At 45.0% G+C, this 23,432-nt stretch overlaps 1 protein-coding gene across 2 annotated transcripts in view; it reads right to left on the bottom strand.

The window, feature by feature from the left end:
• The window catches only part of tyw1 (tRNA-yW synthesizing protein 1 homolog (S. cerevisiae)), a 38,368-nt gene that overhangs the window by 9,182 nt on the left and 5,754 nt on the right, over nucleotides 1-23,432 (bottom strand). For both annotated transcript variants that reach the window (XM_015950728.3, XM_015950727.3), the window contains exons 4-13: nucleotides 22,251-22,352; nucleotides 21,090-21,284; nucleotides 20,760-21,017; nucleotides 18,407-18,529; nucleotides 15,590-15,710; nucleotides 12,900-12,952; nucleotides 12,705-12,823; nucleotides 10,881-10,990; nucleotides 7,389-7,566; nucleotides 4,297-4,432 (exon numbers count right to left, since the gene is read on the bottom strand). In XM_015950728.3, the coding sequence (XP_015806214.1) occupies nucleotides 4,297-4,432; nucleotides 7,389-7,566; nucleotides 10,881-10,990; nucleotides 12,705-12,823; nucleotides 12,900-12,952; nucleotides 15,590-15,710; nucleotides 18,407-18,529; nucleotides 20,760-21,017; nucleotides 21,090-21,284; nucleotides 22,251-22,289 (1,332 nt within the window). In that variant the 5' untranslated portion in view covers nucleotides 22,290-22,352. The remainder of the gene's footprint in view (nucleotides 1-4,296; nucleotides 4,433-7,388; nucleotides 7,567-10,880; nucleotides 10,991-12,704; nucleotides 12,824-12,899; nucleotides 12,953-15,589; nucleotides 15,711-18,406; nucleotides 18,530-20,759; nucleotides 21,018-21,089; nucleotides 21,285-22,250; nucleotides 22,353-23,432) is intronic.

The following is a 23,432-nucleotide window of genomic DNA, read 5'->3' as shown; positions in this document are numbered from 1 at the left end:
GAGAGCCTGGCTGCGCTAAACTAAACCAGACAAAATGGTCATTTTAAACGTTTATATGCTGGAAAAGGATGGACCCCTCTAAACAGCCTGGACCCACCCGTAGATCTGGTCGATGACTCGGGGAAACACATCTCCCGGACTTCTGGTGGAGTTAACTGGATGAATAAACGAGGCAGAGCTAGGCTGGAGGGTGAATCAGACCAGCAACAAAGTGGATTTCTGACTAAACAGAAGAAGAATCTCATTTAAATGTTAGAAACTGGATGAAAGGACAAATGTTTCAGAGAAAAAGCTAAGCTGCTCTTCTTCCTCGTCTCTGCTCATGTCTCCCCTCCAGAAGAGGAAGCGCTCCCACCCTTTCCTTCATTTCCTCCCCGTTTCCCACTTGCTCTGGAAGCGTATCCGTGACATCAGGTCCTTTCAGCTCAGCAGGGGAGGGGATAATTGGCCGGTGGCGGCGGGGAGTTGAAGTATTTCAAGCTGCATCTTTTCCAAATCTGGCACCGAGGTGCAACTGTGTCTATTCCCAAAGCGAAGGCAGAAAGGCCAGGAGGAGAAGAGGAGGAAAGCTGTCAAACGTGGAAGGGTAAGAGCTCAGGAAGGATGGAGGAGGAGAAAACCGGGAAAAGAGAAATCAGCCTGGAAAAATTATTCATCTGGAAATTTGGACTCATTAGTTCAATCCTATTTATTATGAATCGTCGTCAATGACAACAATCGGAGGGTTCATTATGAAAATGTTGGTTAAAAATATAAAGATAGTTTTAAAATGAAGCGTTTTTCTTCGTTTTCCAGGAGACGAGCATGTCGCCCAGAAGGACCTGGGACCAAATCTAGCCTACAGATGGAAGGAATGCAGAATGGAAGTCTAGTGTTCCAGCTCAGGATCAGGATCCATCCGAACTTTTCTGCTCGGAGACGAAGGCTGTGATCAGGATACGCCACGTGACCCATCAGCCTCTGATGCAGCCGCTTAGCTGTGTCCAAAACTAACACCGACACGAGGAAATGATGGTTTGAACTGGCGTTTGAGGGTTTAAAGGTGGAGGAAGTTAACCGTACTGATCCTTCTGGAAGGTTCCTGTTCTCCAGCGGCAGCGGCGCTGACACGTCTGACCCCAACACATCAATGGCGATTTAAAGCAAAAGATAAGGAAGAGAGAAACATATTTACAGAAACAGAGTTTTACCCATCTTTAGGTCTCATATGATGCTTCACAGAGACTTCTGTTAAAGGTGTGGTTCACCCAGATATTCAGTGCATCTGCAGTGGTCACAAACACACGCACTATTTCCAGGATCTCTAAGATCAGGAGAGCTTCACACGACAGGATCTAGAGTCTTACTTCCTGATATGTGGACATCTCTCCTCTGATTGGCTAACAGCAACACGACTCTACCACTGACTCTGTTTGCTCTGCAACGTGGGTGTTTAATGTCCACCAATAACACACGCCTGGAGGAGTTCTGCTGTGTGGTGGACTTGCTAATGCTAGCGGTTAGCTTCTACTAGCCTGGACGCTAAACCAACAACAGCCTTCCCCGTCGTGAGTCCAGATGGGTGAGTCCATGAAAGTTAGTGACAGGGTGACGTAGATCTGTCAGGATTTTCTAATCCTAGAGTTTCACCGTCTGTTTTCTGTCAGAAGCTACTGCAGGAGATAGGTGTAGGAGACTATTCTCATGTTCAGCCTGCATGAAACACTCAGAGTGATCCGCTAAGAATCAGAAATAATCATTAAAATGAGTTTTCAGTGTTCCAAACCTTCTGTTTACTGCAGGATTACGTTACGCACCAAACCGTCTGCAGCACGCTTCATTATCTTTATCTGGAAACTGAGTTCTCTAGTTTTCTACAAACGTGGAAACCTAAATAATAGTTTAGGTTCCCAGAGAATCTGTAGACTGATGGATCAGCTGATTCGTACGTGACTATGTGTTTGGTCACCCCTTATGTTGCTCCAAGCCAACTAAACACTTTCATTTGGCTATAATAATAATAATAATAATTATTATTATTATTATTAACATTATAATATTTATAATATAATAATAATAACAAATAATAATAACATTATTATAATATTTATAATAATAATAATAATAATAATAACAATAGCAACATTGATAATAATAATAATAATATTAACATAAATAATAATAATTAACATTATTATAATGTTTATAATTTATAATAATAACAATAGCAACATTAATAATAATAATAATAACAAATAATAATTAACATTATTATAATATTTATAATAATAATAATAATAACAATAGCAACATTGATAATAATAATAATAATATTAACATAAATAATAATAATTAACATTATTATAATGTTTATAATTTATAATAATAGCAACATTAATAATAATAATAATAACAAATAATAATTAACATTATTATAATATTTATAATTATAATAGCAACATTAATAATAATAATAATAACATAAATAATAATAATAATCAGGGTTGCCCCCAGCACTTTATAAGCCTGGTGGCCCGCCAGGCTTTGCTTGGCCACCTGCCAGGCTAAGCGTCATGCCCCGCCCCCCTCCCCGACCCTACCGTGTCCGCTGACACAAACAGCGCAACGAAACTAGAGCCCTCCATCAGCTGGTACTGGTGAGAAACTGCAGCGGAACGTGTGCCCCCCCACCCTCCCGTAGATGAACCCGTACATCAAGCTCTACTTAGCCGGGCCGACGCCCTTGCTACTGCAGACTCGGCCCTGGTCCCAGTGTTAACTGCAGAAGTTAACATCATATATTCTGCTGCTTTTCAGCACCACGGCCTTAACTGGGCTTTTAAACTCCAAGGCTCCTAATTCATTAAAGGCAGAGGTACCTCCTGTGCACATTTTCAGTAAAATGATGATGTGGGTGTAATTAAGTGTAGTGATCTATTCCCTCTAACGCCGCGTCTCAAGCTGAGTAATGAATTTGTTTATCACTCGATTAAATATTAAAGGAGCTGCTGCAGCTTCACCACAAACACATGCAGGAGGAGTTTTCCTGGGGTGGAAGCTACTTCCCGTCTCCGACAGGTTTTATCGGCTTTCTGGAAAAAAACAAGTTAACAGATTTACACGAGTGGTGAAACCATGAGGAGCTACTCGTTAGGCTCGTTTTCAGCTGCAGACAAACACAGATCCACTGAAGCTTTTATTCTGGAGGGAACCTGAGGCTGAAGTTAGAATAAAACCTCTTCCAGATCAGAGTTTAAAAAAAGGCCTCACAGCCAGTTTAGCAGCTTCCTGACTCTCAGTGAAAGTGACTCAATGCAAAAGACTCTGCAGGATTTAAAGGGGCATCATGGAAGTGTGACAGCCAAAACATGTATAGAAATAATAAATGTCTTCTTCATACATTCTCCTGCAATGCCCTGGTCCTGTAGAATGAGCCCTGGCATTTTTACTGTGATTGCCTGTTTTTCTGTAAAATCACAGAAAAAGAGAGATGCTCGGGTCGAGCAGGCTGCTTCATGCGCGTTCACGCTCAGGCATCGCCCTCCGCACCGTTCTTTGAACGTTGTTTCAGCTGTCATCAAGGATATAAATGTTACAGATGCAAAAGACGCCACTGGTGATTTAGCTCACCTAGTAAAATTTTGGGCTTTCATGCAGAAGACCTGGGTTTGATTCTGGATGTGAACATAGTTTATTTAGAGTTTATTTTTTACATTAATGATATATTTTTTTACAGTAAGATGCCCAAATTTTTATTTGAGACTCGCCGAACGGCATTGAATTCACAGATAAAAAAGATGTGGGTTCAACTTTCATTTTGGAACAATTTTTCAAGCAAGGGAAGGGAATGATCTGAGCATGCAGGAGGACTGACCCATCATAAACCTTTGTCGGCTGTGCTGAAGAGAAAGCTACAGAACCACATTATTTAATTAATTAGCTGCACGTTCTCCTGTCCTCTGGGTCACACACACACACACACACACACACACGGGACTGTCTCAGCTGTTACCTTCGTTAAGGAGTGTGCACGTACAGCATGCGCGCCTCGTGCACAAGCCTACTATTGAAGCTGCTGTTATGCTTTTGGCCAGAGGGGGCAATCGCGAGCATAAAAATTCAAAACTCCCTAAAGTCCCTTTAAATCGATGCTTGTGGTATTAACAGCTCTGAAGAACAGCGGTAACGAAACGGCGACAAGCAGGAATCAGACGGAAACAGAACTTAACCTCTGGGACCACGATGGTAGAAAACTCCCACTGATCTACAGAAATGTTAAACCCTGATGCCCGACTCGTGAACCGCGGCACACCTCACCTTCTCACCCAGAGCCCTGAGGCTGTCCAGGAAGCGAGGCCAGAAGTCCTTGAAGAGCGGTCGGTCGATCTTCTTCAGGCTGTCTTTGGTGCTGGCGTCCACGCTGACGTACAACTGCGTCACCGGCTCCAGGTTCCTGGAAACGAGAGGTAAGAAAGCCCAACATCTGCTGATTGTGTACATGCCAGTAATGCAATGATGGAGCTGTAGTTTGGTAAAGTCAGTGAGAGAAGAAGAAAGCAGCAGAGTCCTGTCAGTCCTCAGGGGAAGGCATCGCTCCCACCGCCTTCCTGGGCAGGATGACCATACCGAGTTCTGACATCATCAATGAAGCACCGCCTCCAAAGATAAACTCATCAGGTATTCCTGCCGTGTGTTCTGGTCTGCTCGGAAGGACATCAGGACAGCTCCGATTAAACGATCAGAGATTGCTGAACGTGTTGGATGGTCTTGGTCCCACATCCGTGTCGGCTGAACGTGTAGCCAATCAAAAAGGAGGCGACGGACGCACGGAGCTAGGACCAAAACTTTTACTTCCATAGTTATTTTTATTAGTCAGTTTTTTTTAAATCGCTCGTGTGAACCGGGAATGATGAGTCGTGGCTATTTTTACAGTTCCAAGGCTTTTGGAAGTGGCGGCCATCTTGAAAGACTAATCGGAGGTAGATATAAATCCAGTGATTAACGTCTAAAAGTTTTATTTCAATCGTTCCAGTTCAAGATATTTTACTAATGAACACACACACACACGCACGCATGCATGCACACACACAATCACAAACACACACACACACAATCACACACGCATGCATGCACACACACAATCACAATCACACACACACACACACGCATGCATGCACACACACAATCACACACACACACAAACACACACACACACACACGCACATATGCACACACACAATCACATGCACACACACAAACAAACACACACACGCACACACACACACACACGCACGCACATATGCACACACACAATCACACACACACACACGCATGCACACACACAATCACACACACACACACGCACACACATATGCACACACACAATCACACACACACACACAATCACACACACACACGCATGCACACACACAAACAAACACACACACGCACACACACGCATGCATGCATGCACACACACAATCACACACACACACACACACACACACAATCAAACACACACACACACACACACACACGCATCACACACACACACAAACACAATCACAATCACAATCACACACACACACACACGCATGCACACACACAATCACACATGCACACACACAATCACACACACACACACACACACACACACACAATCAAATACACACACACACACACACGCACGCACGCATGCACACACACACGCATGCATGCATGCACACACACAATCACACACACACACAATCACACACACACACACACACGCATGCATGCATGCACACACACAATCACACACACACACACACACACGCACAATCAAACACACACACACACACACACGCACGCACGCACACACACACGCACGCACGCACGCACACACACACACACGCACGCACGCATACACACACACAATCATACACACACACACGCATGCATGCATGCATGCACACACACAATCACACACACACACACACACACACATACAATCACACACACACGCATGCATGCATGCACACACACAATCACACACATACACACACACACACACACAATCAAACACACGCACGCACGCACGCACGCACGCACGCACACACACACACACACACACACACACACACACACACACACACACACACACACACACACACACACACACACACACACACACACACACACACACACACACACACACACACACACACACACACACACACACACACACACACACACACACACACACACACACACACACACACACACACACACACCAGTAAAAATGTACATTCGGCTGAGTCCAGATGAGTGAGGTAATGCAAGGAAACGCCATCAGGGGGGCCATCTGCCCCGGCAGCATCAGGTCTTCCACACTAAGTCAAGGCGCTCAGAGGAGGGGGCGCATAGACCCCACCTCCACTCAAACAATACCTGTAGAGCGCCCAGGAAGCAACAGTCGACCACCGCCCCGGGGCAGAGGGCCCCTACAGAGTAACACCAGATTAAAATGAGTAAAAATATGAAAATAAAAGAGCTAATATAAATGACAAAAGTAAGAAAATAAATACTAAATAAAATCATATAGACAGTAACATTATAATTTTATTAAATAATGAAAATGAGCTAAAATATAGTCGTATAAAACAAGCAAAGCCAGTAATAAAACATAATCGTGTAAAACGAGAAATAAAACTACAGTAAATAATTAGATAAGAGCGAACCCAAACAGGTGGGCCTTGAGCCTGGACTTAAAAACATGAACGTTCACTCGTCCTGCAGCTGGAGCCAGTGATGAACAAACATGTAAAAGCTAGAGTGTGTCCGGTGAGACGCTCGCTAGAGGCTGGATGTTTTTATTCGAGTCAGATGAATCTTTCCACCTTAAGAAATCAGCTGATCTCCAACCAGGCGGCTGTGACTGGCTGGATCCTGGCCAGGTGAGTGTGTGATGAGTGAGCTGCTGACAGGCTCGTTGGTGGTGCTTCGGAGGAGCCACTGAACACCTGACAACCTGTAGGTGGTTCTGGACTGAGGTCAAAAGATGCGGAGCAGTGTAAAAATCCAACATCGTCAACGTTCTCGTCATTTTTTATGTGCAGGACTCGTCAGAAGTTTGGGTATAACTACTCAGCCGAGGCTAAACGTGCTGCCGTGCCTTTTATCTCCACGGAGGCCGTTAGGAATCACCATTACTTCTCTGTAACTACGTGTGCTGAACTTTTGGGATCTAGCAGAAGTTTGTGGGGTTAAAAATGAAGCTGAAAAAAGTTCATAAAGTAAAAAGATCATTAAAACGAAGGTTGGGAACATAAAAGTTCATAGAGAGACGCTGAATTTTCCTCCAGGCAACTAAAATGTCAGCCTCCCAATTCAAACTGGTGAGGAAGGTCTGTGTGGCATCAGCAGCTCACCTGATCTCCTCAGGGAACTGAGCGTTGGTGACCAGGAAGCTGGAGATGCGATGGCGGTGGAGGAGGCGGATAAAGGTGTTGATTTCAGGATACATGATTGGCTCTCCCACTAAGGACAGGGCACAATGCTTGACTTCCAGCCCTTCCTCATATCGCTCGGCCTTCACTCCGGGGACACCTGGAGGGAGGGAGACGATGGATTTACTCTAAGGGTTTATTTTAATTTTAGGAACTCCAAGTTGAACGAGTCGGTTTCACGGCAGACATTTTGACAGGTGTGTTAACGAGGGCAGCGTTCCAATCACAAACTAACTCGTTAGCAGCAGCATGCACAACTGCAGGAGTGGAACGCAGCCCTCGTTAGCATCCCGGCACCTTCTCTTCCCTAACCCACAGCTGAGAGAACACCGATGATAGTTACTGCAGGTAAGACATTAACCGGAACCCCTTAGAAAGAGCAACCTCTCTAACCGTAAACACCATGAATGTCATGCAAATGCATTTACATTCACCAATACGGAGCCAAAACCGGACCGAATATCCGTAAATTCATTTCATTTGCTTTCATATCATTTCCTTTAGGAAAAACGAGCTGCTTCTGTGGGAAGTATGTCTACGCTTCTGAATAAATGGAGTCAAAAGCAGACGTGGGGAATATAAATTGTGTTGGATGGTGGCAGCTGAGAGGTGATTTATGAGGTCTGGTAGCAGGAGAGTGACGGACACGACTTCCCTCTGCTTCGTTACGCTCAAGGTTACGAGAGGTCGTGAGCAGCAAAGCGAAGCCTGAGCAGAGGTGCGGTGAGCACGATGAAACGAACCAAAGTCCTTTTTATAAGAAACCGCTGTAAAGGAAACCAGGAATTAAATCTTATCTGAAACTGCTGGCTAAGGATAAGCGTAAATACAGTAAGATTGTTATTCACGCTGGCGGTAACGACACCCGGTTACGCCAATCGGAGGTCACTAAACTTAATGTTGCTTCGGTGTGTAAGTTTGCCAAAACAATGTCGGACTCCGTAATTTTCTCTGGCCCCCTGCCTGATCGGACCAGTGACAACATGTTTAGCCGCATGCTGTCCTTCAACCGCTGGTTGTCTAGGTGGTGTCCTGAAAACAACGTGGACTACATTGATAATTGGAAAACTTTTTGGGGAAAACCTGGTCTGATGTGGAGAGACGGCATCCATCCCTCTTTGGATGGAGCAGCTCTTCTTTCTAGGAACATGGCCAGTTTTATTAGTCCTCCATGACAACCCAGGGTCCAGACCAGGAAGCAAAGTCGTAGTTTAACCCACCCCTCTGCAGCTTCTGTACGGTTACCCACCCACTACCCCATACAGACAGTGTCCTGCCCACGGCCAAAACCACACAGATTAAATATCAGGCTTAATAAAGCAAATCATGGAAATCTCATAAATATTAGAACAAATTCAACTGAGCAGAAAACTGGAAAAATTAAATGTGGGTTGTTGAACATTAGATCCATTTTTTCTAAGACTTTGTTAGTTAATGACTTGATTTGTGATAATCAGATCTCTTTGTTCTCTCTCACAGAATCCTGGCTGCAGCAAGAGGACTATGTTAGCTTAAACGAGTCGACTCCTTCAAATTATTTAAATCATCACATTGCTCGAAGTACAGGGCGAGGAGGAGGAGTGGCAACCATTTTTCATTCTGACTTATTAATCAGTCCCTTACAGATTAATAGTTACAGTTCGTTTGAACATCTTATTCTTAGTTTTCCTAATCCAGATCGCAAAACTGTAAAACCACTCATGTTTGTAGTTTTATATCGTCCACCAGGCCCTTACTCTGAGTTTTTGGATCAGATCTCTGATTTTTTATCAGATTTGGTGCTAAATACTGATAAGTTCATTGTAGTGGGGGATTTCAACATTCATGTGGGCATTGAAAATGATAGCCTCAATGTAGCCTTTAGTAATATCTTAAACTCAATTGGTTTTCTCAAAGAATACATAGCTCCACCCACTCCTGCCATCATACATTGGACTTATGGCATTGAGTGTGAGGAAATAACAATCTTTCCACATAATCCAGTCCTCTCGGACCACTTTCTGATAACCTTTGAGTTTTTTTATAACTGAGTTCTCGAGACATGAAAGTAAATTTCATTATAGTCGGTCTCTATCTGACAACGCAGTTGCGTCTTTTAAATCAACTGTTCCATCTTTACTGTCCTCAGCATCTCAGAGGCATGTAGCAGAGGGCAATATTTTCATTTCTAGCCCCTCACAAATTGATGCCGTAGTTCATCATGTTAATTCCTCTTTACGTGTGGCATTAGATGATGTAACCCCTTTAAAAAAGAAGGTAATAAGGGACAGGAAGTTGGCTCCCTGGTTTAACTCTCATTTACGAGCCTTAAAACAAAACTCTAGGAAATTGGAGAGAACATGGCGCTCTACGCACCATGAGGAGGCCTACCTATCCTGGAAAAATAGTCTTGTGCTTTATAAAAATAAGCTTCAACAAACTAGAACTGCTTATTTTTCAGCATTAATTGAGGAGAATAAGCATAATCCTAAATTTATTTTCAGTACAGTTGCTAAACTTACACAGAATCATAGCTCTGAGCCACCTATTCCCTTAGCCCTCAGCAGCAATGACTTCATGGGATTTTTTACAAGTAAAATTAATTCCATTAGAAACAAAATCTTTAGCATCCTCCCTAATGCGATTTCTTCTTCCTCAGTAAGTGAGGCAGCATCAGAGGTGACTGTAGAACCTCATCTGTGCTTGAACCGTTTTGATCCAGTTGAGCTTTCAGAGTTATCAAAAATATTAGCTTAATCTAAACCTTCAACTTGCATTCTGGATCCAATCCCAACCAAATTATGTAAAGATGCATTTCCTTTGGTTACTGCCCCCATTCTAAATATAATCAATCTATCCTTAGTAAATGGGTATGTACCACAGGATTTTAAGGTTGCTGTAATCAAACCTTCACTTAAGAAGCCTTCTCTGGATCCAGATGACCCAATGAATTATAGACCAATATCTAACCTTCCATTTTTATCCAAAGTCCTGGAGAAAATAGTGGCCATCCAAGTATGTGAGCATTTAAACACTAATGCTCTGTTTGAGGAATTTCAGTCTGGTTTTAGAGAGTATCAAAGCACTGAAACTGCATTAGTGAGAGTTACAAATGATATTCTCATGGCCTCAGATAAGAATCTTGTGTCTGTTCTAGTCTTGTTAGATCTCAGTGCTGCCTTTGACACAGTTGATCACAATGTTCTTGTAGAAAGACTTGAACATGTTGTAGGGATCAAAGGAACAGTTGGTTTAAATCCTACCTGTCTGACAGATTTCATTTTGTAAATATACATGACAAATCGTCTTCATACTCCAGGGTTACTTGTGGAGTACCACAGGGTTCAGTGCTTGGACCAATTCTTTTAATTGAATTGAATTGAATCACCGGGATAAACGAGTGGAGGTGAAACGGCAACAAGTTTGGACACCAACCTCTGAACTGGCGGATCATGTTCTGGTGCTTCTCTATAGACTCCTGCAGGATGTTCTCAGCAGGATCCATTTTCCAGCGCCACTCTGTGCCCACAGGGTTGGTGTGATGTCTGTTGGTGGGGTGGAAAACAGCAGACGCTCAGGATGAAGCAAACATCTACCCAAAGCTGCCCCAGCTACTCCCCAGCTCCTCCTGGTGGGTCCCAATGGGTTCCTGGGACAGGGTGGAGACATCATCACTCCTGCAGGGTCTGGGTGTGTTTTGGAGTCTCCTCCCAGTGCCCAGAAAACCTCCAGAAGGAGGAAACCAGGAGGAGGCTGAACCTCCTCACCCGACTGCTTTTGATGCTGAGAAGCTGCAGCTTTGCTTCGAACTCCTCCTAGGCAACAGCTCGTTGCCGAGGCCGACCCTGACGTTCCTACAGAGGAACTTCAGGATCACGATCTTTTGGTTGTGATCCAAACTTTCAGTGAAGATTGGAACGCTAACTGACAGCAGTGAGAGCATTGTCCTTTGGACTGCAAGGACCGGGAGAACGTCCGAAGTACAGCAGACAAATCCCCAGAAATGCAAAACGGTGTCCGACTCGTGGTTCTCATCTCAAACTAAAACGGTCTTTTTACGTCCACAAGGGTCCAATTAACGTCCACAAGCCGTCTCACGCCCACAACCCATCATAACAAACATCCAAATGCCCTTCAGATGCCTCCTCATGTTGGCTTCAGACTTGCAGCACCGACCGGGACGTCAACGGTTAATGGCCTGCATCTGTTTAGCTCCTTCTCAGGGTTCTGCAACCCCCAAGGCGCTTCACAATACAATCAGTCATTCACACGCTGGTGGTGATGAGCTACGATGTAGCCACAGCTGCCCTGGGGCGCGCCGACAGAGGTGAGGCTGCCGAGCACAGGCGCCACCGGTTCCTCCGACCAGCAGGTAAGGCGGGTTAAGGGTCTTGCCCAAGGACACAACGGCAGCGTTCTCTGGTCGGGATCGAACCTGCAACCTCCTGATTTCTGGGCAACCCGCTCTCCCTCCTGAGCTGCTGCTACTGCTGACGTGTTTTACATCGACATCTTACCTGATCCCACAGGTGAAGAGTTGCCCCTCTGCCTATTAGGTCAGAGGTACCGCCCCCTAATCTCCCGTGTGTAGCTCCAACCAATAGCAGCTCAGTATGTTGTTCTATCACGTAACATCGCAAGAGGACCCCTGCTGGTCTGCTGCCGAGTAAGAACGACTCTGATTGGTGGATGGCTGCGTGTCATGTACCTTTAACACTAGACGAGAACACCTGACGTCCCCGAGGGACCTGCACAAACCTGACGTTGTGCCGCTCCACCAGCAGCCGCCATGAACCACCCGCCCTCTCACCGTGCAGATTAACTGCACCAACACACACGGAGTGTTAATAACACCAGTAAGGCAGCCCTGAGGCGCCAGTCCTTAAACATGACCATCGCGTACGCCGCCGCCGCTAACATCCACCTGCTGTGATGGAGCGCTGGAGGCAGCAGCAACAACACACCTGTGGCCTGAAAATACTTCACTCCTGTCATCTTGTATAACAGCTGTCGGAGAGACGGGCGTATCGGAGGCGACAGGAAGACGTTTCACCACAGCACGCTCCGACGGCGACCTTTGTAGAGGAAACCGGTGGGGAGAAAAAGCCCAGCTCTCCCACCGGCGCCATCATGAATCAGCGTCTCGGTTTAGGCCACGTGAATCTCCTGTGACTGATGACTTTTAGCCACCGACGAGGCCGTTTCCGATGGAGGGAATACTCTTACATCCAACCCGTAAACACAAGGATGAAAACTCACCTCCAGCAGAAGACACACTTGTTGGCGCAGGCAAGGCTGGGGGTGGTCTCCATGCAGCGGTGGGACTCGATCCCGTAGAAAGTGTGTTTGTAGCATCCTCCTCTTCCTCTCAGCATCGACTGACCCACAGAGAAAAACCTTCCTGTTTGGTTCCCTCGTGACAAACCCAGAGAGATGAAAGTCTGATTCTGTTACCTTAGTCCATCGGCAGAGCTTCACTCCGGAGTGACTTCCGATTAGTTTATATCCTAGAGGCCAAAAAACAATGCTTTCAAGACTTTAATCAGAGAGTGAATGATATTTTTAATAACGAATCATTTATAACATTCATGTTCAGTCGTCTTAGAAAAGATCCGACTTCTCCAGACACCTGATTTAGGACTTTAACGGGAAGGAAACGAGTCACTCCGTCCTTCCAGGAGATGCAGGATTAAACGCAGCTTTCTTCTTTTATCACACACCTGTCTCTAGTTCCTGTCCATCAGGACATTGTTATCTACACCACACAAGAAACGCCGGAATGTGCTTTCTTAGGAAGACTCTCTCAGGTCATTGTGTAGAAATGAAGTAAAAATGGCGTCCTGTGGTAAATCTGGTTACTGCGACCAGCGCTTCAGCGTTAGCTCGCAGGAGACACGACACCTCCACGTTCGCAGATGGTAAACGGTCGTTACGTCGCTCCTTCCTTCGGGAAAAGCCGAGAATCCCAGCAGCTGGATATGAAACATGTTCCAGAATAACCTTCCTTCCAACACGACTGAAACATCAGACTCTTTTGGGATTTTCTCACTATATTCTTACATACTGCACCTTTAAGGAGGTCTCTAAATAATAAAGAATAAACTTGTGATGGATTCAGACGGATTTTGCTTTGGTAGGACTTCCAGTTTACTGTTAGATAAATCAGATCCCCTTCATGAACGCTGAAAATCCTTCTTTTCCACTCAGTTTCCCAATTTTCCCAAAGTGGATGAAACAGAAAAAACAGGTTTTCTTCTCAAAATCAAATACTTGATGTTCAAACTGTGAAGAATTGAATAGGGTCATGGGTTTTGGTTCTGGATAACTTACTGTGATGATGGCTGACTGATTATCAACATTACCAGTCTATTATAAAGTATTAGTACTATTATAGTTATGATTGCTGTTATTGTTAATAGTCAATGTAATATTATTATTTACAGGAAAGATTAATGGCTCTGAGAATTGCATAAAACGTGCACGTTTTATTTTGAAAGGGGGTGGAAGTAAAAAGCATAAAAGGCCTCTGCTCCCTTGGGGCCACGGCTTTTTCTCTCTTATATTTGCATATCTCCTTCTGTTGTGTTTTTTAAATCATCTCAAGTTCAAATAAACGTAACAACAATCAAATTTATCAAAGGATCAGCTAAACGTTTAAAAAGTGAGATGTGTGTTTTTACTTAAAGGGACATTATGGAAGTCTGACAGCCAAAACATGTATAGAAATAATAAATGTCTTCTTCATACGTTCTCCTGCAATGCCCTGGTCCTGTAGAATGAGCCCTGGCATTTTTACTGTGATTGCCTGTTTTTCTGTAAAATCACAGAAAAAGAGAGATGCTCGGGTCGAGCAGGCTGCTTCATGCGCGTTCACGCTCAGGCATCGCCCGTAGCATTTGCTATCCGTAGCTTTAGCAGCAGAGAGAGAGGCAGTGCCACTTTGTCGCTGTTCCTAACGCCTAGTGACAAAGCTAGCTACATTTCTGAGGACCCTTAGCTACTTTCTGTAGAACTTTCTTCTAGATATTTCCTGCTAATTAGCAACAAAATAGCCATTTTCACTCCGAACCGTCCTTTGGTTTGACGTTGTTTCAGCTGTCATCAAGGATATAAACGTTACAGATACAAAGGATGTCACTGGTGCTTTAGCTCACCTAGTAAGATGTCTGACTCTCGTGCAGGAGACCTGGGTTCAACTCCAGTTGTGGACTTGATTTGTCATTTAGGGTTTCTTTTTTACATTAATGGTATATTTTTTTTACAGTAAGATGCCCAAATTTTTATTTGAGACTCGCCGAACGGCATTGAATTCACAGATAAAAAAGATGTGGGTTCAACTTTCATTTTGGAACAATTTTTCAAGCAAGGGAAGGGAATGATCTGAGCATGCAGGAGGACTGACCCATCATAAACCTTTGTCGGCTGTGCTGAAGAGAAAGGTACAGAACCACATTATTTAATTAATTAGCTGCATGTTCTCCTGTCCTCTGTCCTCCGGGACACACACACACACACACACACACACACACACACACACACACACACGCACGTACGCACGCGTGTGTGCGACAGCCTTTAAGAACCCAAACTCAATTTTTAAATACATAAACATGAATATTTGCTTTTCCAGCTGATTTATATTCTAACTGCTAAACTTTACACCAACAAGTAAATAAAAAAAGGCATAAAGACTAATTTTCTTGCTCAAAACACCCAAAAGAGGAGCCGAGTCCGTTTATTTCTACCGCGCCACATCACGACTTACACACCGAACAAAAATAATAAATGAAGTGTTTGGCTGATGTTTTATTTTTATTTAAATAGCAAAGAAAACTTTAGTTTGAATTAGTACCAGTTAAAAGGTTTAGATGTTATATTTGGGAGGGACGTCCCTTTAACGGAGATGAAATAATACTAATGAGTTATTATTATAAACAGTGAGCAGGAAACCATTCAGGCCGAGCTGTGTGTTGTTGTCACACACGCTGTAATCCTTTTGAGGTTTAATAAAAATAAACTATAAGGAACTCGACGCTGGAACGGTCACAATAAACCTGAACCACTACCTAATAAAACCTGATTTTGGTGAATTATAGCTTCATTGACACTCAGAAATCCTCCCAGATTAAGATTTTAATCCCCACCTTGCTTAGTCAGCGCTTCCCTTAGAGCAGGAGTGATCATCTCTCTTCTTTCTCCGTCGTCTTCAGTCTTCTTCCCTCCGTTCATCTTCACCATCTGGCCTTCGTCGTTCTCCGCTTTGCTCTACGAATAAGACCATCTCATTGATTTATTACATCATTTACTGAAACGCACAGGAAGACCTGCAGAGTTAAAGCAAACTCAGCATTAATATTCATGCTGTAATCGTGCTCAAGACGTTTTAATGAAGGCAACATCTACATGTTCTAGATGTTAGAACGGCTGCAGGATGCAGGTCCCAGAAGGTACCATTAGTTTAGAAACTCATTCCATTTCATCCAAAACAAGAGAAATTCAACCTAACTGTTGTTTTATATTAAATATTGAGGTTTTTCCCGGTTTCTGCATCGAAACTGGAACAATTCACGACTCTTCAGTCTTCCTGCAGACCCTCAGAGGTTTCTGATTTCAGTCATTTTGTTCTTGGATGTCTCACGACATCCCCAACCAACACATCTGAGGCTTTAAATGGAAGCAATAGTTGATGCAAAAGCTTATCTTCTGTTATGGAAACAATTCAGTAAAATGTGTCATCTCTGACCCAAATGTTCATAACGGTGGAAGACGAGGCCGTATTCTGTTGCATCTCTGTCTGAGGTGATTTTTGCAGAGCAAAGCTGCCCTCCTGGTGGAGGGTAACTCTGAAGTGCCTTTTTTTCCCTCCACCTGAACCAATCCTCATGTAACCCTCTGATCTCTATTAAGGTAGCGTGACTCAGGGTTGTGAATGACCACAGTCACCAATTCCTGTCACGTGTCTTGCCCATGTATGTCTGACCTCTGAATTGTGCGTACTGGAACTCTAATTTCCCTCTGGGATTAATACAGTATTGATTGATTGATTGATTGATTTGGAGTTCCACTGAAACAAACGCTGGATTTCTACCAAAACACCTGACTGGTTTGCTGCTAGAGCTGCTGAAACCCATTTCTGTGACAGATGAACTCCTAAATCCAGGATTATGTTGTTGTAATTTGCCATTTGCTGCATGCACAACGGTCGCCAGGGCAACAGAAGCAGAAGATGTGGTGGACAACCTGCCAGTTTAGGATCAACTATGACAACTTCACCCAATTACTGCAATGCTGCCACTTCTTCAGCGGGTCTTTAGGGATTTCTGTGTCACCGCGTCAGAACAGAACCTCCAACAGCATGTGGTTCTGTCGGTATTTTACAGGTGAAGTCCTGCAGAGCTGAGGCGGTGCGGATTCCTGCTCCAGGGGAACATTCCCCCGCATGGCTTCATCATCTGAAAGCTCAGCTGGCCAATAAAATAACTAAACATAGTGAATAACGGCCATTTGTAAGTATATTAGTTTCTTAGACACGACAGTCTCTGATCCACAGTTTGGTGATTTGAAAAATTAATGTAATTATAAACAGTCTTCTCTCTAAATAATTTATCCCTTGCTTCTATTAATGGGTCGTATGCAACACTGACAGATCTGAGATGAGCAGCTTGTTTAAACTCGAGATATTAAGAGTTTCTGTCAACACGGCGTGTGGATAAACTGTCTCCCTGCTCTGTGATCCTTAAGTGCTGCCACCTAGCAGTCGGTGTTAGAATGACACCAAACAAAAGGAACGCAGGTGAGAAAGTTTGTTTGCGTCAGTAATTCAGCCTAAGAGGTGAAACTCACCTACGAGACCGACTCGTTACGCATAACGCCCGATATTTAACCCTTTATAACTGGGATGATTACGGCTTACAGCCGATGGAAACCCCACAGGCTAAATCTCAGACAACTAGAATATAGTGAAAATAATCTAGACTCAACGTTAGTCTCAGCAGCTGATGAATCCAGATGCCTGCAGGAGGTTCCTGAGCCTTTAGATGGTCTCTCAGTCTGAGTTGCATTACTGACATAATCTGACTTTTACACCAGATTCTCTTTTTTACTGTTACACAATAAATGTTTGCATTTAATTACCAATAAAAAAAACAGCTGACTGCTTTTAAACACTGATTTGGTCTCGTCACATGAAACATCACGATGCTTAACCAGACCGGTACTTTCTCACATCCAGAGCAGCCACTTAGGCAGTATGACGCCTGTAGTACGAGAGTACTTTGTGAGTACGAGTACATGACCATAGTATCAGAGAGCACGTCTGTAAGGGTTAGGGTTCACCCTGGTCCTGGAGGGCTAGCATCCAGCATGTTTTAGTGGTTTCTCTGCTCCAACACACTTGATTCAGCAGCTGATCAGCAGAAGCCTGTCGGTCAGGTGCGGATTAAATCAGGTGTGTTGAAGCAGGATTCCCCACCCTGCTCTAAAGCCTCCCAGTCCATTACAAGTTTTTAAAATACGGACCAATCGGAAGTCTTCATGCGGTTTTCCTGAACTGGAATTTCCTTTGATTTCTGTCACAAACAGCAGGAATCTTCTTCAGCGGGACATGACCACTTCGCTCCTTGAGCTTTGATAAAATCTGGGATCATATCTCCACCCTCTGGTTTTTCTGCTCCTCACGAGTCACTCGTTCCTTACAAATCTGTGAAATGACTCAAGCCTCCCCTCCTCGTCCATTTTCAACCCATCTGCCAGTTTTCCTTCAATGACACCATCTTTTTCCTTTTCAAGCTCAGAATAGAAGAAGCTTCCAGGTCTGAACGTAGAACTACTGAAAATAGACCCGCTGAGAGCGAACTGCAGAGCTATGCTTTACTGTGACAGGACGGCGCTGTAAAAAACACGCCACACACGTTTCTGCTCAGTGTGATGACTCGTGCGGATCAACATGAGCCGAGCCTGACCTTTGCCTTCTTGGCGCTGGTCATGATGTTGCCCAGGTCCTCCACATCCACCACCGAACCGGAGGTCCTCTCGTCGGCCAATCCAGACTCGTCTTCTTCGCTGCTCGATTCGATCCGATCCACCTGGAACATCAAAACCTTCATGTTTCTGCTCTCAGTGCCTGAGGAGGCCGTCTGCTCTTCAGCGGCACCGCAGAGGAACTGTTGACGGTTGAGCTTCTGCTCACGTAACAAAACCAACCACGGAGTAGACCAGTCAAAAATCGCCGGGTTGAAAGTTACTGCAGGCCACAAACTTCTATTTTCATTCTGCAGAGCATCAACAGTGCATTAAACTCACAGAAGCAGGAAGTGGTTTGTGTTTTTAGAGCCTTTCTAAGTTCGAGGCATAAAAATGGCTTGAAAGCCACAGAATAACCTGCGTCTGGCGTTCCTGTGGCGTTTGCTGCAGGTGAGCAGATGCGTGCGCTTCTTTTTGCTTCCTAAATCTCCTGCAAGGTTAATGGAAAAGCTGAGCCGTGCTTGGAAAACTAAATAAAATTAATTGTAGGTTTTCTCTAAAAGAATTAACCGTCAACACGAGCGATGTTGGGTTAGGGTTAGGCGCCTCCGGGAGCCTCGTCTGCCGCCGGCACGACGCTGCGCCCATTTCTGGACACTTTCTGCCGGCTCAGGGTTGTATCCGTCACGGTTTTTTATTTATAGTTTGTAGTCAAGTCGCCCAAAAAGCTCTCCCTGGGAATGTTTTGGCCTAAAGGAGGAAATTTTAAATTCAGTTACAGGTTCAACATCCAGCTCTCGTCTGAGATTTGGATCCGTTTCCTGTTGCTTCAGAAACAGGAAACAAGCGTAGGAAAAGAGGAGCATGAGGACGACAACAAGATGCTCCTGAGGACCGTTAGCTGTGCTTTCACCGTTCACACCAGGGGTGTCAAACTCACACGGGGCTGAAATGAAAATCTGGGACGGAGTCGCGGGCCGAACTTAATAATTTTTGAAAAAGTGACGGCAAATTTGCACATTTTCTTTATCAACATAAATGCAATTTTGAACCTTTAAATTTGGAAACAAACTTATTTCTGCATTAACACTGAATGTGGAATAACCAGATTACACACGAACAAGTCAGTTTTAAATAAAAGGCATCAGTGGTATTCATTACTTGTGGTATAATCAGCATTTTTAAAATCTATTCAGGATTTATGTTTCCTTGTTTATTCATATTTCTTATTTCTTATTCTCCTTTTTTTCTCCTGTAATACGTGTCATCGCTGCTGTGACGTCTAGCTTTCCCCACTGAGGAACAATAAAGGGATTTTCTATTCTATTCATCTATCTGCAGCCTTTCCACTTCCTGTTTACTGTAGGTTACATCTTTTCTCACGGGCCAACAACAAAATAAAAATATCATTTTATCTTAAATGAAAATGCAACATCTCACCTGTTAACTTTCATGTTTTGGAGCAGAAAAAGAGCATCAAACCAACATATTTAAAGCTCAGTTTGCTCCACTGGTTTACTGTGATGCTCACCTGTTCCAGCCAGATACCTGCATCATGGGGTTGATCTGAGCTGAGGAGGAGACTCCTGTTGTTTTGTTCATCTTCATCATAATAATGACAACATTAGATGACAACAGGTGCTCACATAGGTTTGTGCTGATGAACATGTCTGAGCAGCTTGACCACGTTGTTGTGTGTCGGGGAGGAAACACGACAGCAGCCACAGAGCCGTGCTGGTTTGAGCGTGTCGCTGCTCGCTGGAGTTATATCGGCTCTGTCTGGAAGTTAGTGGGAAAACTTTCGTGAACACGTTACTGAGCGGTTAAAATCTCCGTTTCTGGGCTTCAACGTCGGCAAACAGCTGAATAAACTCGGCGCTGAGCGAGAGGAGTGTTTAGTTTGTCCGAGACAGCGGAGCTGCAGACACTGGCAGCAGACGCTGGAAAAAACACAAAGGAGGGGGCGCTTAGGCTCCACGCTAAAGCTGCTAAGCATCATGGGTGTTGAAGTCTTTGCTGTAAAATCGGCCAGCGGATCACTTTTAATAAATTTTTTATATTTATCTCGCGGGCCACATAAAGCTTGTGTCTGACACGTGTGGTTTACAGGATGATGGTAACAAAGACAAAAACTCCCAGCAGGAATGAATCCCTCCAGGAAGCATCGCCATTGGTCATGCTTCAGCTGCAGCCAAAGCAAAATGTCTGACGTGCTAAAAACAACCATTTATGCTCCAGAAGGAACACCAAACCCATGAACCCAACCAGGTCACAACTATTACACAGATCTGAGCAGATGTAGCTAGTTCCTCTCCCTCCCTCTCTGAAACATGCAGAAAATGGACACGTTACCTCGGCGCTGGCATCCTGTGAAGTAACCTCCTCGTTCTTGTCCTTGCAGGAACTGCCGCCCTTGCACTTCCCGCTGCAGCTCTTCTTCTCACCTTTCGCCAGAGCCTGGAGACGGCTCAGGAGGTTGACCTTCCACGCCTGGAAGTCTGCCTGAACGTTACCGTGGCGACTCTTCACCACGTTGCAGTCGCCCTCCCCCCTTGTTAAGATTCGCTTTGCGCTCAGCATCCACAGCCACTTGTCAACGTTCTTACCCACCTGGAGAGGAAGGAAGCAGAAGTTAACCCCAACTCGACGTTTTATGACGCTAAAGCAGAAACTCGTTCTCACCGTGTTATAATGACCAACGTAGACCGAGTTTCCCAGGCCAAACACGGCGTACCTCAGGCCTTTCAGGTAGGACTTCCCATACCTGAAGTCAGTGGATGCCTCTTCCAGCCACTTGCAGAACCATTCAGCGTTTTCCGTGGGCCGTCCATCCGTGTAGGTGGCCACCAGAAACACACACACAGACCTGCCCACACACTGAGAGGAGATCATGTTAAAGATGGCGGCGCTGGGAAGGAGCAGAAACACAAAAACTGGACAAACTTTTAGAAATAAACACTATTTCATTATAAAAGGAGGGATTTATAATCCTAGACCTGTATAAATAAATTAGATATTTGTATACTTAATAAATAAAAGTTAATCTAGGTTAATCTGGAACAATAAACACACTGGAGAAGTGAAATTATCCTCTTCAACCACGTAAAAGCATGAGGGCGTCTGGGTAACGAGTCACAGCACGCAGCATCTGGCGCGTGTCCATCCATCCATTCATGGTCTCTTATCCGAGACCGGGCCGCGGGGGCAGCAGCCCAAGCAGGGAGGCCCAGACTTCCCTCTCCCCAGCCACTTGGGCCAGCTCTCCATCTCCAGGGTGGGTAGTCTGAGCTGTAGTTTGGTGCATAAGCACAGAGCAGTCAGGACCCGCCCCCCACACGTAGCCGGAGGGAGGCTACCCTCTCGGGTAAACTCTAGCGTACAGGCACCAAGATGGGGGGCAACTAGTACGCCCACCCCTGCTCGGCGCCTCTCAGAGGGGGAAACTCCAGAGTGGTAGAAAGTCCAACCCCCCTCAAAGAAACGGGTTCTGGAGCCAGAGCCATGCGTTGAGGTGAGTCCGACTATATCTAGTCGGAACCTCTCAACCTCACACACCAACTCAGGCTCCTCCCCCACCAGAGGTGACATTCCATGTGCCAAGAGCCAGCTGCTGTAGCCGAGGATCAGACCGCCAAGGTCCCCGCCCTCGACTACCACCCGTCACACACTGCACCTGACTCCTTTGGCCCCTCCCACGAGTGGTGAGCCCATGGGAAGGGGGACCCACGTTTCCTCTGCGGGCTGTGCCCGGCCGGGCTCCGTGGGTGAAAGCCCGGCCGCCAGGCGCTCGCCGGTGTCTCGTTGATTAAATAGGAGTTCTGTTCTCTGCGGCACTTCGCTCACCTCATCTGCAAGCCGATCGTCGGGGTCGTAGTTCTTCATGTCGACCACCTCAGCGGTTATACCTAAAGCCTCAATCTCCTCTGAGAGCTCTTCAGCAAAGCCCTAAAAAATAAAGCTGCTGTTAAATTGTGTCTAAAACGCTTGTTTATAAAATCTGAAAGAACAGATTCAGACAGTGCTGAACTGACTCTACTTAAAGAGCAAGTCATCCCCAAATCAGCGTTTCCCTGATAAACTATATAAATGTGTGTCTAATCGTGCTGCAGACACGTGTCGTCAATAGTTTTGCACTTTAGTGCATTTTAGTTAAAACTTTAATCTTCTGTCTAAAACTGTCAGTGTTGTGCTGTTGTCAGGTAAAAACTCTGCACTGCATCTGAATGTAAATCTGTGTGTGTGTGTGTGTGTGTGTGTGTGTGTGTGTGTGTGTGTGTGTGTGTGTGTGTGTGTGTGTGTGTGTGTGTGTGTGTGTGTGTGTGTGTGTGTGTGTGTGTGTATTTGTTAGTGGCTCCGCCCTCTCGGTCTGCTAGGCAACAGCATTTGTTGCATTTTTCACACAGGAAGTGGGAGCTGAGTAATACTCTGGTGGGGGGTGACTTGCTCTTTAAAAGGGTTTCTCCACCATACGTTTCTGTGTAAAAGTTATAAATAATTATTATTGGTCCACTTTGATCTCATTTGATAAAATACCAGCATTTCCTGCTGTTAAATGAAAACAAAGCAAGCAGTGTTGCCAACTCAGCGACTTTGTCGCTGTTCCTAACGACTTTTTGACCCCTCTCAACGACTTTTCTTCCAAAAAGCGCCTAGCGACAAACCTAGCGACATTTCTCAGGACCCGTTGCTACTTTCTGTAGAACTTTCTTGTAGATATTCCCCACAGATTAGCAACAAAGAAACCACTCTGAACCGTTCTTCCGGGAGTAAGGAAAGAGAACGATAATCTGCACATGTGCACGAGGACTGACCAATCATAAACCGTTTTCGGCCGGGCCGATTCGCCGAAGACAAAGGTACAGCTGCAGAGCTGGAGACCGCCGATTTACGTCTGCTGCTGCTGCAGGCTCACGCTTCTACTAGAGATGGCGCGGGCGTCAACCTGCGATCTCTGGTTCTGCAGCCGTCAGACACTTTGGCTTTTCCTGCATTTGGCAAATAAAGTCAGCGGGAGTTTGAACTACC

Source organism: Nothobranchius furzeri, chromosome 13, assembly GCF_043380555.1.
Source record: "Nothobranchius furzeri strain GRZ-AD chromosome 13, NfurGRZ-RIMD1, whole genome shotgun sequence".
Lineage (NCBI taxonomy): Eukaryota > Metazoa > Chordata > Actinopteri > Cyprinodontiformes > Nothobranchiidae > Nothobranchius > Nothobranchius furzeri.
Note: the sequence above shows the minus strand (reverse complement) of the source record. Positions and strands in the feature narration are given on the sequence as shown.